The following is a 19,788-nucleotide window of genomic DNA, read 5'->3' as shown; positions in this document are numbered from 1 at the left end:
AGGGCTGCTTTCCAAACACAACCTTGCCCATTTTTGTAACAGTGCCCACAGGACAGTACTTTCATGCCATGCCTTTTTTCCTTACAAGATGAGACAGAAAATGAAGTTAAAAGTAATGGTCAGAGTTGCTCAGCTCTTGCAGTGCATCATAGCAGAAGACTACTAAGATTATGGAGAAAATGAAGTTCTGGCCAGCAATGCTTTGCAGGGAGGAGCAGCTCAATTCCCCCTCATTGTGGGTACCAGCTTACCACACCACTAGGAACTTTGTTAATGCGATCTGAATGCTGCTCACTTACCTCTCACTTGTGGAAGCCTATATCCTTCGGTTTTCTGTGCTTTGAACCATTCAAGGTATTTTTCTCCTTAATCCAATCTTGTCTTTTGGTACGTAAGGAAGAACGAGCTTTGTGGGGCATGCTGAAGTTGGTGCTGGGTGAGCGGCAACTGAAGCCCAGCAGGTTCTCCTGCTGACCCACAATAAAGTACACAAACCCAAGCTGGACTTTCGTTTTTAATCTCATGATAATGATGCAGTAAATACTTGTTTACAAATGTATGTTAACATGCTTCAAAATGTGTCATTTTAAAATCCTTTAAATAAAAACGACAAATGTGGAAGGGAAATTTAAACACATTTTGCATCTTTGCAGAAGTGACCGAATTAATGAAAACCGGTGTGTTGCCATTAAAACCAGCCCAAAGCAGCAGCCGCTTCCATGAGTCCCTTCCTTCCCTCACGTTCTTCCTCCAGAAAAGACCATTGCACACACCTGAAATGTAGAGATTTGAGCTCGATCTGCACCACAGGAGGTGTAGTTTGGCTAAGGCACGACTGGGGAGTATTTCAGACTCAAATCTTTTAATAGCACTGAAGCTTGAGGCGCACTGGTCTGAGGCGCAGCAACAGGAGGGACTCTATGTGGGCGTGAGCTGCTTCGTCCCTGTGAGCTTCGGGCTGTGGAAGTGAAACACGGGCTGCACGTCCAGAGATGGAGCCCGAAATCCAGAGGTGGATTTCGGGCCGCTCCTCCACGCAGGGCCTCGCAGCCGGCAGGGCCCGGACGCAGCTCGGCGCGGCCGTCCCCGACTCCTGGTGCGGTCGGTCCGCCCGCCCGCAACGCACCCCATCCCCACAGGCCCCGGAGCTCGGCTCGCCTCCTTAAGAGCGGCGGTCAGCTGACGGCAGGCGCCTCCCCCGCCGCTCGGCTGCGAGGTGCCGAATGCCCGCACCGAGCGCGACGGCAGCGGGACCGGCGGCGACAGCCCAGCGCGCGGGATCTCGCGCAGCCGTAAGCGCCTCGGGCCGGGCGGGGGGACGGCGGGGCTCGGGCTGCCGGGAATCGTCGGGGAGGAGACCCCTCCCGGGGCGGCGGCGGCTGCCGTCCGACGCTTTTGCCCCTCGCCTCGGAGGGCGGCACGGAGCCGAGCGGGGCGAGCTCTGCCCGGCGCTGCACGGCACGGCGCTGCACGGCGGGGGCGGAGGCGGGGGGACCCCGCGCCGCGCGGGGCTGTACACGAGCACGTGGGAGGCGGGAGCCGCGTCAGGCGCGTTGCTCACGCGGCGAGCCCGGCACTGCCCGCGGCCGAGGCTGCGGCCAGAGCTGCGCACTGACGGCGAGTGGCGGCTCCCGCTGCACCGGGGCGTCGCCGCCTGCGTGCCCAGCCGACACACCCACTGCGGCCGGACTGGGGACGTGCGCGGGGATCGGCCCTACGTTACGGGACGGGGCTGTACGTGTGTGTGTGTGTGTGTGTGTGTCTGTGTGTGTGCGCGGCGTGAGGCGGTCGTCTGCCGTGTCCGTGCAGTGCCGTGTCCGTGTACCGCCGTCCTGCCGCGGTCGTGTTTGAAGACACGTAGCAGGAGGGACGTGGAAACTCTCACTCACACCTGAATCACGCAACTCCATCTCCTGGCGGCGGTGCTGCCCGTGGCCTGTTGAAACAGACATCAGGGGGAGGAATGCCGATGTTATTGCTTCACTGAGGCGGCATACTTTGCTTCTAATCAACTTGAATGGTGTTTTTTGGGTTTTTTTTTTTTCCCCTGCTTTTTCCTTAACACAGTTATCCTGAGATGCCCCTCTTGTATTTCCTTAGTCCCGTAGGCAGCTCTACCCTCTGCCCTGAAGCTGCCACACTGAGGTTCTTTGGCCCAGCTGTTTGCATTAGGACGTGTCAGTCTGGAGCTCTGCCTGCAGCCTGGGGCTGTGAGCCCTTTGGGGCCTTCTCAGTCGGCCCTACCCAGCCATGTCTGCCAGGCACGTGCATCTTGGGGATAATGGAGATGGGTCTGTGTGAAGGCACGGGTTGGTGTGTGGCCCAGCTGGATGCAGTCTTTGCCGTGGGGCTGGAGCTGCTCTTGGTGATTAGGGACTGAGCTCACACTGAGAGCAGGTTGCTGCCTGGCATGGGCTGGAGAGCATCAGGGGCAGGTTGTGTAGCAGCCAGAGGAGGATGCGCATCCCGTCCTTCACATGTCCAGGCAGGCATAGGAAATCTGTCCACACAATGCAGAAGGTACTCAGCTTGATCATAGCCCACAGAGCTGGGGCCCAGCTTCTGCTTCATGGCTGTGGTGACTTGCTGACAGGCTGCTGACCCTTAGCATGGGTTGGGGCTGAGCCCACAGCCAGCACTGATGCACAGCCCTGAGAGATGGGAGAGTGTGTTCATGTTTTATTTCTTACCCGGTGTAAAACATGGTGGATCAGTCTCCTCATCCTTCAGGACGGTGTCTGAAAAACAGCGGTGACTCTGAGGGGAGCAGAAATGAAGTTGTGTCTAAGCACTTGCTTCATACTGATGGGGAAGGCCACATTTCAGCGGTTATTCTGAAGACTGATAAATGTTAAAGAACACAGGCACGTTTTCCTACAGTTCTGGTTACACTGGCAGAGAGCCTGGGAGGAGGCTGATCACCAGACATGCTTTTAGACTGGGTTCGTGGGCTGACCTGCTGTTATTTTATTCTTCTCTTTCTAACTAAGAGCTCCTTGTCATCTTTGGAAGGAATTCTGTCTACTTTCCTCGTCCATGGCAGCATTGCTGTAAGGCAGTGAACTCTGCCCCTGTGCTTCCTATCACTTGGTGATATAACTCCATCTCTCCAGGCTGAAAAACAAGTTTTAGAACATGTTTTAGTAATGGAAATGAGCTCATCTGGGTTATGATAATGTGATGTAATAACAGAATGCTTTGAAAATAACTATTTTATTTTATTTTCTTAAAACTGTTATTCAGACTTTCCTGAGGGCTTTCCTTTGCTTCTTACCTCAGAGAAAGGATAGGAATTTCCTGTCTGTGTGGACTTCCAGTAGCCTGTGTGTCAATGTCTGGAGCAGAATTACTCAGCCCATGGTGCAGGGGTGGGAGGTGGGCTCGAAGGCATGGACAGTGCTCTGCAAGGCCGGGGCAAACAGCAGCAAGGAGCTGTATGTCACACATGGCCGACCCGCTGCTCTTATGTTTTTGTTGCCCTTTCTTTAATGTTTCAATAAAAATACAAAAACCAAAAAAGTTTTATTACATATGTTAGCTATATTGTGTATCATTGTCTGTATTGGCCCAAAACAATTCATCCTTACTCACTTGTGGGGAAAGTTGCAGTAATTAACCAACATTTAAGCTTCAGCTTGAGTGCTATGAATGAAAAGGGTTGTAGTGATGCTGCAGAAGTGCTGCTTGACTTTGCTTAGAAAGACAGCGAGTCATTCATCTTATGGGTACTGCATTCCATGAGATGTTTTCTATAAAAATAAGGCTATGGTGTTGGTAAGAGGAAAGCGCTGGTAAGGATGGAGCTGTCCTGTATGGGCTGTGTGCACGTGCCATACATTTCCTGCTGGATCCCAGCAGCTGTCAGCAGTGGGAGCCCGTCTGCCTATGCTGGCTTCATGCATTGCAATGAAGGCAAACAGATGAGGGAGCTGATATGTGAGTGAGATGTCCAGGCTCTCCAGGCAATCCCTGGGGGAAGCAAATGCAATCCCAGGGTAAAATTAGTGTAATCCAAAAGCAGCTATCCACACAAGTTATGTGCCATGAGTTCACGCTTCTCCCTGTGGGCTGAAGACAGGTGAACACCTGCGCATGGCGGGCATTTGGAGTTAGGTGAGGGGAGTCTTGTGCAGCCCACACAGTGCTGCAGGAAAGCTCTTGTTTCTCAGTTTTGATGTACAGGCTCCTTGGAATGGATGGTAGTGCTGCATGCTGTGACTAAGAGCTAAGAATGTCGTGCTTCTTTATCTGTTGGGTAACAAAACTAGTTGGGCAGACATTTATATTAATTACTAATAAATGCTGCTTATTGTTATTTTTCACCATCTTGTGATGGTGAAAGCACATTTTTTACCTCTCTTCTATAATTGCTGTAGCTCTCATCCCTAAAAGCACAGATTAATGAAGGAGAAACTTAGCTTTCACGTATGGAAGTTCAGAGCTGTACTGACTCTGAACTTGACTCTGTTGTATTTGTGTGTTTCTGTGGTTAACTGATAACGGACCCATCAAATTCAAGCTGATATTTATCTCATATTTTCGTTAAATGATCTCAGCATAAAATGCTGAAACTTTTATTTGTTTTCCTATGAGTAATATCTAACTGTGCTTATATTGTCAGCTACAGTTTGAGTAGACTTATATATATGAACACAATGATTTGTTAACATTTAAATATGTGTTTGTATATATATAAATTAATCCTTGCATACACAGCTTTCCGATCGTTGTGTGTATACATATTTATATGCACACACACAGACACAGATCTTAAGATTGTGCATTTATTTAAGAAGTGACCATCATAGCCCTTGGAAGATTGTGTTTTGGAAGGTGTGGATGGCAGACAACACTAAGAAGTGGGATGCTGCACCTATGGATACGGGATCAGCGGAGTGGTGGGTGCAGTTGTGTGGGCTGTGCCATTCCCCATGGCTAACTGAGTTTGCCAGGCTGTTAAAAGAAAGATGTGGCTTTTGGAAAGCCTGATGAGGTGGTTTTGTTTTGTTTGTTTGTTTTGTATGTATGCTGTGGCTGTATGTGTCTCCAGGATAGAGATGGTGAATGGGACTTCACTATTAGAACTGTATTTCTCATTCATTTAACTTAATGTGTTGTCAGTTGTGCAGTAAAAACAAATGCCCTCAATAGAATGTTTGGCTTTGGCCTTAACTTTGGTGAGAAAGCAAACAACACTCCTGTGTGACTTCTGCCAGACATGGAGAAACTCTCGCCATGACCCAAGCCATTGCTTTGCATGCTCTGTGAGGGACATTGTGCTGCTGGCCTCGACATGCAAAAGTGTATGCAGAATCAGCAGCTGCTGTGTAATGTTGCCATCCTGCTGGAGAAAACATGTGGAACCTAAGGTACTTCTAGGGAAAGGTGTCTCTACGGACCCTTGGAATGCTACTAATTAGAACACTTCTGGCTGGTACTCCTGCGTGCCGTCCCTTAACAATCCACAATGGAGAATTCCTAAGGTGATGGCTTTTGACACACTTCTGTTCTTAAAAGACTTATGGGTATGAATGCCTGTATAAATTAACATCTGGAATAATGACGACCTAGACAATTGCCATGTAATATGAAGCCAGCCATTCTCATTCTGTTTTGTTTGGATCCTTTCTCCTCGTAATCAAAGTGAGTCGATGAATTTCTAACCATTAGGCTACAAGCACTGCCCCTTTGTATTTTGATAAAGGCCATCTTGATATGTGAAGAAATGCTTCTTCCTCACATGAGCAAACAACTATGGGTCAAGAGCAACACTGGTGGAAAACTTGGAGATAAATGAGAATAGCTTGTACAGCATCTAAAGAGAGGATTCAAGAAAGCAAACCCTCACTTGACTCACACCTGGTTTGTTTCTCTGGGTTTGTGCAGTGTGTTCACTGAGGATACTTGCAGTCTTGTGTTTTTTTTGCCAGGCAGTGCAGGGTTTGTGTGGGCTGCTGGTGTGCTGTGTGTGCTGGCAAGACTGACAGGAGACCTGGAAAGTTATTTTCTAATGGCAGACATCTGCCCATCCCTTGCATTTCTGGCATTTTCCACTTTGAAATGCACATGCTCGCACAGACCTTGGTAACTGACCAATTGGACTTGGCTGGGACATACTGCCACAGTAATTTTGTTTTTCATACTTGGATTCCTTTTGGTCCAAGGATTCTAGATTTATGAGCTTAGAGAGATCTTCAACTCTCCTGTGGCCAAGTGAGCCTAGATTTCATTTTTATAAGGAATTTTTTCTGATACAAAACAAAGTAACTTCATCCTGGTTAAAGTCAATTTTGGATCCGTACTGTTATACCAACATGTGGCTTTCTCTTTTTATTACTGTTTTTTGTTTTGAGTGTTACTGAGATTCTCTTGTGACTTAGAAACTGAAATATTGGAACGCTTGAAAAAGATGTTTGATATGGCTGAAATAAAGGAAAACAGGTTTTGTTGCTTGCAAAACTTCCTTCGCATTTACTAGTGGAGGAAAAAAGGAGGCAGAGCTGAACCAAGTTTGGCTTTTCCCTATGGTGCGCAGGTGTGTCTGTGGTCAGCGGTGGCACAGAGAGGTGCTTCTGAAGGAAGCTGAGGAGAACTGTTGGCTGCCAACTTGGTGTGGGGGGGTGAGGGCAGCGCCCAGGATCTTTGCCAAAGGGTTCTGCTGAAAAACCTGTCCCTGGAGTTCTTGTATGCGGTTTGGTTGGCTGTGGGACCATCAGTTCTTGGCATTGTTCCATGTCCATAACCGATGGCTGCGGGGAGACTTACATGTGGTGCTCTCTTGCCAAAAAGAGCATTACCAAAACTGATCTGGTAATGATAGCTTCTAGCTTTGGCAAGTTGACATTTTTTAACCAAAAACTTCTTTGCTGAGCAAAGTGCTTAAACATCTTTGCTGTGTTCATGCCTCTGTTGTGTACTTTGTAGCTATCATCTCAGTACAATGTAGGCACAACAGACAGCTTTGATGCGCAGAGAGCTGAGTTAGTGAGGGAGGTTCTAAGTCTCTGGTGTCTTAAGAAAACAGTGAATGAGTAGTTTAGGCAAATTTGTAAGAGCATAGTCATAGTTCATGCAAAACTCTGCTGAACTTTCTCTGACTGACCAGTCTTGATGCATCAGAGGAAAAACAAGAAAGTCCCTCTCATGTCCCTGATTTTGCAAAGCAGTTTTAACAAGAAGATATGTAACTTCGGTTTCTTCTTGAGTTTGATTGCTCGTGATTATTTTTCTTTAGTCATCATCTGTGGCTCCTCAGTGAATTAGGCTGTCCCGCATTCCTGTAGGCCAGTCCCATTTAAGGTCTGGGTACCTAGCAGTTAGTGCTCCTCTGGTAGTTCCCTATTTCTGTTATGAAACCACTGGCATTGCTAACCTCTTAGTAGTGGTAGAATCAAATTGCAGTAAGGCCTGGCATATCTCATGATGGCTTGTGATGAACAGGAAACTTTCCAGTACCTGTATGAAATCAAAATGCTATTTTTAGTTCTGACCTGTATGCAAAGCCCTGTTTGATGATGGTGTGCACACGTTCAGGGTGGCTTACAATCTCCTTCTCAGCCATTCGACATTTGGCTACATTGTTCGTGACAGCGCTTGTGATTGTTGTCTAAAAGTGAAGCAAACATAGTCCAGTTCAAAACTTTCTTCTTAAATCAGCATTCTTAGTGTTGTTCCTCTGAGCTTGGTGGAAGTGGTGGAGCAAAAAATGGAAGCAGTTCTGCAGCTGCTAGAGCCCTGGGAGGGAGATAGAAGAGAAAGTGGTAAATGACTAGGGAATGGAAGGAGCCTCAGAGCCCTGAGGGACATGGAGCAGAAAGAGGAAGCTGAGGAAGGGTGGAAGGACGTACCGCTCCTTTGCGCAGCTGCCCAGGAGGAAGATGTGTGTGCAGCAAGTGGGGCTGTGGGGCAGGCTCCTTTCAGTGTGCATGGAAAAGCAAAACTTCGGAGTCAATAGTTACTTTGGTTAAGAGGAGTGTCAGGGAAGACCTTATCACTCTCTACTGCTCCCTGAAAGGAGGTTGTCTTGAGGTGTGGGTCAGCCTCTTCTCACACATAACAGCGTTAGGATGTGAGGTAATGGCCTTAAGTTCTTCCAGGGGATGTTCACTTGGATACTGGGAAAAGCTTATTCTGAAGAGAAGTGGCAATTCACTGGAACAGGCTGCCTGTAGAGGTGACAGTGTTGCCATCCTTGGAAGTGTTAGAGAAACGCGAAGATGTGGCACATAAGGACGGGGATTAGTGGGCAAGGTGGTGGTTGGTCGACAGTTGGACTAGATGATCTTTGCGGTCTTTTCCAGGATGAATGAGTTCATGATTTTGCACTGCTGATGTAACTCTGGCTTCAGATCAGCTAGTAAGTCGGGTGTTCCTTTGGTAACTGCCCAGATTTTGAGCTGCATGGGGTCAGGCGTGCTTTGACTTGTGTTGTTCTGTTTTGTGTGACAGCCATGTGCCAGGTGCAGATCAGTAACACGGATGTTGGTACATTTTCTGTTTCAGTTGTTTACTTATAAAACTACTGAAAAGAGCCAGAGATCTTTCACAGTACAAATTCACCTGCCACCTTGTCTGTTTCCTTAAGACTACAGCATATGAAGCAGGGATGCCTCAGTGTATTTGTTCATATGCAAGACCTGCAATATTCAGACTCCAGCTTGGCAAAAATCATAAAACATTTCCATATAGATTTTACTCACGTAGTTTAAAAGCCACTGAGAAATCTCGTCATCAGAAGTTTATTCATAAGTACTTTTACTAGAAAGTCCTGACCAATTTCCGTGAGGGCACACCCATCGGGCCCCAACTACTTTGTCATGCTTTTAACATGATCACCATGCAGACCAGAGGAAATGCCACACAATTGTCCCCTTTATTGCAGACAGTGGCCAGAGCTTGTGTTTTCAATAAATAGTCCAAAGCCAGGGCATGACAGTTGTAACGTTGAGTCATGTACGGCCGTGCTGAGTGGTGCTGACGAAGTGCACCTTGCTTCTGCTCCAGTCAGGCCGTGCCAGTGGGGCACCAGCCTGCCTTGTGGGCTGCGTGCAGTTTGTTACACTCTAGTGCCAGGAAACTGATGGGGAAAAAAGCCAACAGTTTGGAAGACTGGATGCAAAAAGGAGTTTAAAAGGAAGTGTTTGCCTGACTTTCAGCTGTATTTGTTTTGTTGCTGACGTTTGACCATGACAGAAGCCAGCTGTTAATTTCACTAGCAATTTGCATTTTTCGCTATTATTGCAGTTGTTCTTTTGTGTGTAACTGATGCATATCTGTAGTGCAGAGGCACTTTCCTTTGCAATTGAAACCTGAGAGCATTGCAGTGCTTGGCCTGCAGTGCAGCAGACAAACTCTTCCCCAATTTAAACTGTAAAAACTTATGGAGAACATGAGAATAATGTTTTAAGATTGAAATTGAACCATCCCTATTTTACAGAAAGGTAGAAGAATGAAGGTGTAGAAAGATTAAAGATATGTAAGAACCAAACTGTAATTCATTATTGTAGTTCATAATTCTAATGAATTTTTAAGAGGCATTGGACAGAAGCATTTACATGTACAATGACATCACTGTCATCACGAAGGCTGAGTGAAGGACTTGGGTTGATATACCTGGATTCTAAATCTAGTGCTCCACCTGTAGAATGTTCAGCAGTAGTTATTGCTGCAGCACTTCTTACAGACAGGTCCTGGGCATTCTGGCAAACGACAGCTCTCAGCAAGGGAAAATGGAGAGAAATAGAAAATTTTCTTCAAGATCCAGATGGAAGCTAAATGTTGAATCTTGTTTTGTTGTTTTTTCTTTCCTTCCCATGTGAGTTTTAATAGGTTATAGTCAACAAAACGAATCTGTCCAGGTTTTCCAGTATTGCAATTGAGTTATATAACAGTTAATTTTAAATCTCACTTCCTTTGAACTGTAATGCTCACATAACAGATAGTCTGCATAGATGATCCCCTTGAAATGGGTTAAGCAATTTGTGACTTGGCTATATGCAGGAAAAGACAGGGATTTCTCTTTCCTTGGCTTCCATCAGCTGAAATTAGTTATATTCAGGGCTGAGTTCTGTTTTTTGTTTGTTATTTCACTGGGACTAAAATATTTAGCACTGGAGAAAAGTTGCGTAAAGGTATTAAGATGGTCTTTCATTTTCAGATCTGAATTCATTCCTTAAGTTCTTCTGGGAAGATCCAGTTCTGTTCCATTTTCTGACTTCTCAGTGAGTTGGATGTATAGTAAAATCACATATGATGACATGGCTCTTTTTGTAACCTCTTGTGAACCGTTGCAGTGTGTGTTTCTCATTAACCCTTCCTTGTGTAAGTGGTATAATTGTAGGATAAATCAGAATGCACTGAATCAGTCACCTCTTCCTTTCAGGCCTGTAGTTAGTGACCATGGTGAAAATGCAATATTTGGCTGGAGAGGAAATGTACTGGGAACTCCTACGACTACTGTGTAATGTGTGTCAGGTATTTAGGCAGAAGTGTTTCCAGCCTAGTGAGTATTTGTTCGTTAGGTATTTACTTGCTGAACATAGCGAGTTTTTCAGCTGGGTTAAGCCCAGCCCAATTAAGTTGGTTACGGGAGTGTGTCTACTTCCCCCTGACTCATCGTTCTGTCTCCTGTTACAGGAGGTTGCTGTAGCTTGGAGATCTCTGGGAGATGCTGGTCAGCTTGTACCTAGAGAACTGGCCTGACAGCGGTTCAGCCATCCTCACTCAAGTCTTCTCAAGTAGCCTCCAGCACTAGATAAGGTGTAAATTTACCTCACTGAAGTCTGTGGAGAAGTTTCTGGAGTTTCAGCCCTTCTGGTGTGCTTGGTATCTCTCTTGCACTGAGAGGAGCTCTTGCTCTCGGTGCTACCTGTAGTGTCAGTAATTGCTTGTAGACCAACAGGTTATCTTTCAAAGAGATTCACAATCCTTTCATCTCTGTCCTCTCTAGCAGGAAGTCAGATGTGGTTTCCCAATCTTAAAATCTTTTCCTCAGTCAACTTCCTTTCCAAACTTTGCCCCACGGCATCCTCCAAAAATGTGGCACAGAGGTCAAGCTTTTCGCTTTACTGCTCAGGATCTTTCCTTCCACCCATGCTCTCAGCAAGGCATGGGAAGAATGCTCGTTAAATGTTGAAGCATATAATTTTTTACTTGTGATGAAAACCGAGTGATGAGTGCCCTGCAGAGAGTAAACGGTAATCCTTTCTTGTGTGGGAAGACCTAAATTAAGAAATAACGTTTCAGTGATTTTCCAGGATGCTTGACTAAATCATGTAGAAACAGATTATTTATTTCTACTGTACAATCACAAGATCAATCTGTAACCAAATAAAATTCTACTGTCTGATCTGATAAAAGCGGATGGTGACATTCATACCAAAACCCTGAGACAGTATCGAGGTTTTTCTGGTACCTTTATCATATCATTAATGAGCATTAATGACTGTATTAGCGAGTCACACTTATTCACTGTCTTATACTTGTGTCTTTGATTTTTAAAGAGATTTTTTCAACTTGATATAAATGGCGTCCCTTTGTGATTGTCTTTGAATCTTGGAGACTTACTGTGGTGGTGGTATTTATACTGTGTTATACTTTACTCATTTTTGGAGGTTATTTTCTTCTCAGTGGGTCTGTCTGTGCAGTAACGCAACACTCAGCATGGAGTAGGAAAACCTCGTTATTCTTCCTGTGTTTCATTCTGCACAACTGTGAGGTAGCGGTAAGCAGTGTTACTGGATCAACACTGAGATGTAAAGCACTTCCAGTAATGATCTGTGTGTGTGTCAACTTCTTTTTGGGGAAGGGCTCTGTTTATTGTTGATCTTCACTGTTGCTTCCCTTTATCCTTTTCACTTCATTATCTCATGTGAAAATGTTCAAGAAAAAGTTCAAGAAAGTCTTGTTTTAAACAGGACAGCACCTGTCCTGTATTAGTACCGTGTTACTGTCAATGTCTGAAACTGTGCTTAACAATTGCCCTTGTGCCGACAAAATAGTTAATTTTTGAGTGCAAGTGAGACTTGGGAGCTGAACAGAAAGCTGTCTCTTTTGTATGGTCATGCTAAACGGTGGTCTGTTCAAGATGCTGTGTTTGATTTCCCACTTGTGTATTGCATCAGGCCCTACGTACTCATGGCTGTTTTTTTCTCATTTTTTAAAGATCAATTTTTTTTTTTTTTTTCCTGATCTGAAGTCTTGTGTGTCTGTGTTTTTGATAGAGCTGCTAATTACGTGATTGCATATTTGTCTGTTTGCATGATCCTTGCCTCATTCGACATGGAGGACAGATGACACTTGGGGAGTCATTGTTGCGCGGTACTCAAAGAGGCTGTTGTTTGTAGGATCCCAAACATGTTTCCTCCAGATGTTGAAATAAATGAGGCAGGGGGTTGTAGAAGCAGCAAGGATGATCTCATGTCTAAGGCAGATGAACAGCAGAGTAATGATCTGGGGAGCTGGATCCCTGCCTTCAGGACAAGCCTTTCAGCTTGCAGGCAGCAGCCACCGCCAGTGCCTGGTGGATCCTCCCAAAACGATTGTGGTAACCTGCTGGAGGTTTCATTGTGCGCTTGGGGAAAAGGCATGTTTTCAGTTTTATTGACTTATAGATTCCTTCAGCATCACAATGACTGGGTATTTCTCACTGTTCCTTTTTCCTGATTCCTGTGCAACTGATACAGCACAACTTGTTTATCAAGATTCCAGCATCCTTCTTTAACTAGGATGTCAGCCAGAGTAAACTTGACTGTGGCAAATCAACTACATGATACGTTTGCAAACGCTTCGTTCCCATCTGCCTACTTATAGCGTTGCTGAACTTGGCTGAAATCATTTTAATAAGAAACAGTCCTTGCAGTTGTGATCGCAGTAGGGTGAAACAGTGTTGCAGTAGGCCATTTTTGGGTTAGGGAGCTTCCTTTAAGTCTGAGGTGCTGTTCTGCTCCATGTAAGGAAGGTGACTTATTCCTCATACCCTGACACTGAGCTGCTTTGGATGAAAACTGTGCGTTAAAGGCGCAGTGAAGTTTTTATTCAGACTTCCTTAGACTGCGATTAAGTTAATAAAGCCAGTGCTATTTCTAGCCTCCAGCTCCTGTTGGAGCTGAAAGGATCGAAGAATGGATGCAGTATATTCTAATTACTACAAGTTTTATGGAAAAGCATTCACAAAGTTGCTTCAGAGTGACTTTTCTGGGAATTATGTCAGCCATTGTTCTTTAGGGCTTATCCTGTCCTTTTGAAATGGAAGGTAAGGCAGCTTTTCCTTGAGACCAGTCCTCCCAAGTAGTGCTTTGTTCCTTCTCATTCCCAGCCTGCCCACCTGTGTATCTCTGCAGGCCGCTGGCTGCTCAGGGCTGAGGACACTGCTCTGCTGGAACCACCTCTGCAGCTGTACAGAGGGCACTGCTGCTGTTGGTTTATCACGTAGCGAAAGCAACTTGATAAGCCACCCTGGGCTGGTAGCACCCAGAGCTGTGTGAGGCAGGATGCTGCCTGCCATGCCTGAGCCTGTTAGTCCGAGTTTGGCAGCTTGGTGAGTGCAGGTCGTAGCCTTGTGCATCATAGTGTGAGAGGAGGGAACACAAAGAGGAGCTTCAGCTCTGTGTGCCCTGACTGTGTGAGCGCAATTGTGTGCAGGTAAACTACAGGAACACAGAATGGATCATTACAATAAAAAGGCAATTAATGAAACAGCGATTTTTGTTACTTCCTAGCATTGTAGTGTGTGGAGCTTAAACTGTCTTTTGTTTATCTGTAGAACTGACAGAAGCACTTGGATGTCTGGAATTCAAGATACTTTTTTTATGCTCTTATGCTGAAGAAGAACAAATAAGTACAAGAAATTTCTCTAGTTCATGCAAGTAGGTACACTTCCATGGCATGTATGAAGTTAAGATTTTGCTTAACTAATGAACTGTGGGAACCTTTTTTAAAATGAAGGAACTCATTTGTTCTGTTGCAACACACTATTTAAAAGGAACATAAAGAGTCTGATATTTGACTTTCATTTTTTGTTATTTAATAATTAGAGGTCATACTGAATTCTGCTTTGGATGACTGAAAAGCCTCTTTGGTGTGGAACTGCACGAGACGTTTGGCAGTTGTCTTGAATAAAAGTTGAGACAGAGATGTCCTTCATAGATCCTTATCAACACATTGTGGTAAGTAGCTATGGATCTTCTGTATGTGATTTCTTGTGTACTGTCTTGTATTCTGTAATAACTTATTCTGAAGACACACGCTGCATTATAATTACCTTACATTTGTTTAAGTAATGTTAAGTGTGACTAGAGCAAATTTATGAAGAAACTTGTTTGAATGAAATATGAAAGACAGTCAGCTTCTCTAAAGCAGGCAGTGTATTGGGGAGTGATTTCAGTATAAGTTGCAGCAGAGTACAGGGTCCTACCTGAACTAATGGGTGTGGTGTCATGATGGTGTTCTGAGGGAACTGCCTGTTTGATGTGTTTCATCAAAGTGCTTGTATTTGGCTGTTTTCTCATAACTGATGGGCAGTCAGAACTGTCTCCTACGGAAGTAACACCCTGCATTACTATCTTTTTCCTTTCCAATACAATTTTTCTGTACTATTCTATATACTGAGTCACATTTTCCCCTTCCCGTGAAAGTGGGTAGAGAGGTGAATTGGCTGTTTTGGATGCACAGGTCCTAGAAAAGTGTCTGTCAGTGATGATTGTTCAGAGACTCTTAAGTATACAGCCTGTAGGCTCCAGGTAAAGATCGGTGAGACGACCTGTGCCACTCAACAACATATTGATGCCACTGTGCTCCATTCTCCCCATAGCCTCCCAGTGTTCTCCCTGCACCCTCCATTGCAGCTTATAAGCAAGTCCTGACCTTGCTGAACTGGGAGGAAACTAGTTCAGTGCAAAAGCTCAGTTGTGTGTTGTCAGAGCTGGCCCAAGGGAAGTGCAGAACCACGTGAGCACGGGCTGTGTCAGTGGAGAAGTAGGAGCTAGGGGGTGAAATGGGAAATGGGAGCAGCACTGCCTGCTGTGTGGTAAAAGGCAGCAGGATGGCTCAGAAGATGGCTGGACATGGGCTTCTGGCTGTAGTGTGTGCTCTCATGTGTCTCTGTTTGAACAACTTTCCAGAATAAAGATCATCGTTTCCGTCCCAACCAAAATCTTGGAGCAGGCCAGTCTATTCCTATCAGCACGTTTTTGTAACAATCTCCTGGCAGGAAATGAGATACATACTCAAAGATAGTTACCATACACTTGTCATGAAGTCGAACTTTTTACATTACTAAAAATGGAATGTGTGCTTCCTTGAAATGATCTCTTATCGGTTTTGTGGTTTCCACCCTACACAGTCACATTCTTTATATGAGTTAGCAGCCTACAGATGTGAAAGCCATGTTGTACTTGATCTGTAGCTCTGTGAAGACCACTGTACAGACAAGCTTCAGGGTCATTGATGCCTGTATTTAACAGCGTTCAAAACAATACCTGAACTTATTCCTTTCCGTGTTAGTGCCCTCTCCTGGATGGAATGTTTGCTCTGCTCTGCACCTCTATGGAAGCACTTAAAAGATTTGTTATGACACTGTAGTGAGGAGGACACAGCTTTAGAAGCATAAGTAATTTTAATCCTCTATCCTTAGTGCCGAATTCTAATTATGGAATGTTGTTACAGGAACACTGTTAATGCAAGAGACTTTCTTCTTTTCCTTTTCATATGAATTTAAATTGCAAGGAAAGTTGCACTAAAATTGGAACATCTAGGGCAGCAGGCAGAAACAATGTGTTTTTAATAACAGCTGACATTAAAAGACTCAGAAATCATCATTTTCCAAAGTCCTGCTAAATACTGTGTGTTTTCTCCTCTCTTTATCTTCTCCCTTCTCTGCTTTATGAAAGCCGAGAGAATGAAAGCGGGCATTCACAAAGTCACTGCAGGTATGGGTAGATCTGACTGCACCAGAGATACTGTCAGATGAATAAATAGCTGCAACTTAATGCACCTTGTTAAATTGTTATTGAGGTTAAATGCTAAAATAATGAATGAAGTTATTTCAAGATTTGCACGCAGAACTGTCTTAATTTGTGACATCTGTGTAAAAGCAGAGTGTGATCTTCATGGAAATCCGTTATTTAAGAAGATAGGCCAACATTTTCCTCTGTCCAACCTAACTGTCAGCATTGAAGCTGAGGAAGTTGGCAAGCAGTAAGCCCTTATTACACAACGTATACCAGACCTTCCTGGTTTGTGTTTTGTGTGTTTCTCCAGATTGAGTTACATTTCGTGACTCAGCATTCTGGAGGATGAAAAATGCTGTATTCAGTACATGCAAATTCCTTGCTTTCTTTGTAAGTGTGGGAAGTTCATAGGCAAAACCCGTCTGTCTTACAGAAGATTTTTAGAGCATCATCTGTGATGGGAAAGTAATGGCTTTATGCAAATATGAATGCAACAATAGGTGAAAATTAAAGGGACTCGGATAACAAGGGAAATTTTATGGGGAGAACAGCTAAAGGTGGAAGAGAAAGGAAGAAGGAAGAAGTGGGTTTTAACCAAACAGATTGAGAGTTGTGTGAGGGCAGGAGATACTGAACAGTGGATGCTCAGCATACTTGGAAAACCTTGTGCTTGTATCTCAGAGGGGGAGATCAAACAAGGGAATGAGGAGAGAGCAAGTGCTGTCCGTGGGAGTGTCCTTCATTCAGAAAACCCATCTTTGGAGGAGGCAAATTGAAGGTCATTTGTATTTTAACTTCTTCCTTCTCCCTATTTATAGAGAAAGAGTAAATAAAGTGAAACAAATACTTAAAGCCAGGCCTCAACAGGAGAGGGTATTTAGGCTTTTGAGTTCTGGGAGCTTCTGAAATTTTAACCCAACCTGTGTTTCTAAAGGTACACAGATGTTGCTCCACTCGGTGTTGCAATGCTTAAGTGATTTATATGCAGTCTTGTTTTTTTCAAGAGTAATTGAGAAGTTGACAATGTACAGATTTTTATCAAGACTTAAGACAAACATAAATCACTTGAAAATGAATCTTTGTCGTCTAAATTATTAAGGGCTGGATTTACAAGGGCATTCAGAGTCAATATGCTGTATTTTCAGGGCTTCTCACTTCTAGAGGTTGGTCTTTCCAAAAGCCAACAAAGGAATGATCCCCAAAGATGTGCTAGCTGTTGATGTGGATATTTATTACTCTTAGAAACAGGATCCCAAGTGGAAAAAGTCTTAATTTCCAATTGCGCTGAGTTGCATTGAAAACATTTATTTTGGGATAAGAAAAGAACTGAACTTTCGAGCTTCCTGTGTTTCCTTGTGTACATTTTTCTAAGAGGGAGATAGTTTATTTTAGTACTGTGCTGTTGCAAAATTCTCCTAAGCATGTGATTATAGCCAGGTATTAATAACTCTATAATTATAAACCTCACTGCATTATTTTGGGTGAGGTGTGGGGCACGAAGATAATGTTTTTATGTTGTTTTGTCATTGTTATGTGCATATTCATTTTGGAGGGTACCAAACGTTATGCCTCAGTTAACAGTTTGCAACCCACTCTGGTGGGGGCAGCCAGCCCGTGGCAGGGGCTGGGGCTGAAAGTCCCTTTCCAATCCGGTTGTTCTGTGATTTAACAGTTAGTTAGATGAGTAGGACCAAGGTGCAGGCAGGCTGCCTTCCAGAGGTGCTGTCTGTAAGGGAGCACCTTTACAGCACTGTGGGGCACCAGAACTGCACTTGAGTTACACACGGCAGCTGAGAACTAAATCCAGCACTCGGATGTCCTGTACTTGTAACTTAATGACAGTTTGATCCTCCTCTTTGTTGCTAAATGCTCAGTGCTAAATGCTGGTTCAAAGTCTCAAGCGAGGACAGGATCTTACCTAACAGAACAAGGGGAAGGGCGATGTGTTTGCACTTTGGACATTTCTTTTTAATTATAAGGTTGTGTATAACAAAGCAACGACACCAGTTTGTGTGAGCAAACATTGGGCCAACACCGTGTTGTGAAACCTTCAGCAGTCTGACATGCATGTGGACGTGGCACACACCAATAAAACAGTCCTGAGCGCTCATAAAGTGAACGGGAAATGGGCCGATGGGAGAAGCTGCTTTCTGGAGATTGAGAGCATCTGGAAATTCACAAAAGCACATAAATGACAGAGCTGGGGCAGCCCCACATAGCTCACAGCAGTCCCAGCTATCCACCAACCCCCTTTTTCTCTGCTCTTGTGGAAAGTGCATTCAGGGAGAGGTTCCATCCTCTTTACCATTCATGCAGCTCATGCAAGTTGCAGTACATCATGTGGGTATTTTGAAGTTACTGGGCTGTCTGCATGTAAGTTTTTTGTGGGTTTTTTTTTTTTTTTTTTTTTTTTTTTTTTGACTCTTCAGCTTATTCCTTTAAAAAAGATGTGTTATTTATTTATTTTAATGTGTCCAGAAGAAAACATAGCAGGAAAGCACCAGATACAGCTTGAATGGACACGTTCCTTGTCAGAGGTACTGTCTGTCATTTTAAACAAGCTTCAAGGAATTTCCTGATATCCATAGTTCCTCTTTTAATTCCGATTGGAAACCCTTGCAAGATAATCTGGTTAGTTGCTCTGGTTTTAATGATTCACAAGCAGTGTTTATCTGAATATATTTCACAAAGCTGGCGGATGCTGAAAGCAAGAATACCCCAGGTCGAGACCTGGGGCACAGGTGTGTCAGTGTGGATGGCAGGGGAGCACCTGGGATCCCGGGAGTTGTGCAGGCCCATGTGCAGTCTCCGTGCCTGGGGCTGCAGAGCCCAGCAGCTGGGACATGGTGCTCTCTGCATGGAAGAGCTCAGGGCTGAGGAGGTGCCTGTGTTTCTTGCCAGGAGACTGAGTTGGTACTGGGTGTGTAGGCAGCCAAGGTAAGGCTGGGCACCAAGCAGGCAGTGTAGGTGTAGTGCTGGGAGCAGTTGGTATGCCCTGCTCCTGGCTGCAGGCTGCTTGTTGCCTGCATGCCCTCGAGCCCTTCGTGTGGAAGGAAAGCCTTGGCACCTGGTGGCACCGGGATGGTGCTCAGCAGCATTCAGTGGGTTGGTCAAAATTGTGACTACATAGATAATTAGAAGTAGATGGGAGCTCTTCCCATTGAGGTTTTTACTTTTGTTTCTTAATTTTACATCCTCTTCTACTTCCCTATTTCATTTGGGACTTGTGTTCATGCTGCTCTTAGAAAGGCAGCTCCTGCTGTTGCTCGGTCTTTGCAGGAAACAGGAAGCTCCAAAAACTGTGTGCAGTTTGCTTATGGTCATTGTAACAGCTTGCTTTGCACGTTTACTCCACTGTGCTGGGAACACTTGTGCTTTGAGTGTTGTTGTGTACTAAAAGCTATACTGTTTTACTGATTTAATTACTGTTTTTTTTAATCCCCCCCCCCCCCCCCCCCTCATTTTTACTGGAGGGAAGTAATTATAAACGTGAGTGCATGGTAAAATAGTACCCCCCACTATTTTCTTCTTATCAAACCGGGTTGTCCTTGACTGACTAAATGCCTTAAAGCAGATTCTGTAGAGGAGGAGTATTATTCACTGAGATCAGTAGGTGTGGCTGCAGGAAAATCAAGCAACCCCAGTATAAGGTCTGACCTTTCAGTAAAGCTACAGGGTGCAGTTCAGCTTTATGATGCTCTATCCAGTATGTATTCTTCTTTTTCTTTTATGTTTTGATGTGGGAATTTCTTTCTTTCTTTCAGTTTTCAGATGAAGTGAAAGGTGATTTTAATAGCTGCTTTTTGGTTCTGGAGTTTAATCACATTTAACTCTCTGACTT

At 44.6% G+C, this 19,788-nt stretch overlaps 1 protein-coding gene across 1 annotated transcript in view; it reads left to right on the top strand.

The window, feature by feature from the left end:
* The first annotated feature begins 1,185 nt into the window (after positions 1 to 1,185).
* The window catches only part of PLA2G4A (phospholipase A2 group IVA), a 77,374-nt gene continuing 58,771 nt past the window's right edge, over positions 1,186 to 19,788 (top strand). The window contains exons 1-3 of the mRNA XM_032446286.1: positions 1,186 to 1,292; positions 13,763 to 13,865; positions 14,034 to 14,165. Coding sequence (XP_032302177.1) covers positions 14,133 to 14,165 — 33 coding nt within the window. The 5' untranslated portion in view covers positions 1,186 to 1,292; positions 13,763 to 13,865; positions 14,034 to 14,132. The remainder of the gene's footprint in view (positions 1,293 to 13,762; positions 13,866 to 14,033; positions 14,166 to 19,788) is intronic.

Source organism: Coturnix japonica, chromosome 8, assembly GCF_001577835.2.
Source record: "Coturnix japonica isolate 7356 chromosome 8, Coturnix japonica 2.1, whole genome shotgun sequence".
NCBI classification, from domain to species: Eukaryota; Metazoa; Chordata; class Aves; order Galliformes; family Phasianidae; genus Coturnix; species Coturnix japonica.
This window is presented reverse-complemented; position numbering and strand designations above follow the sequence as displayed.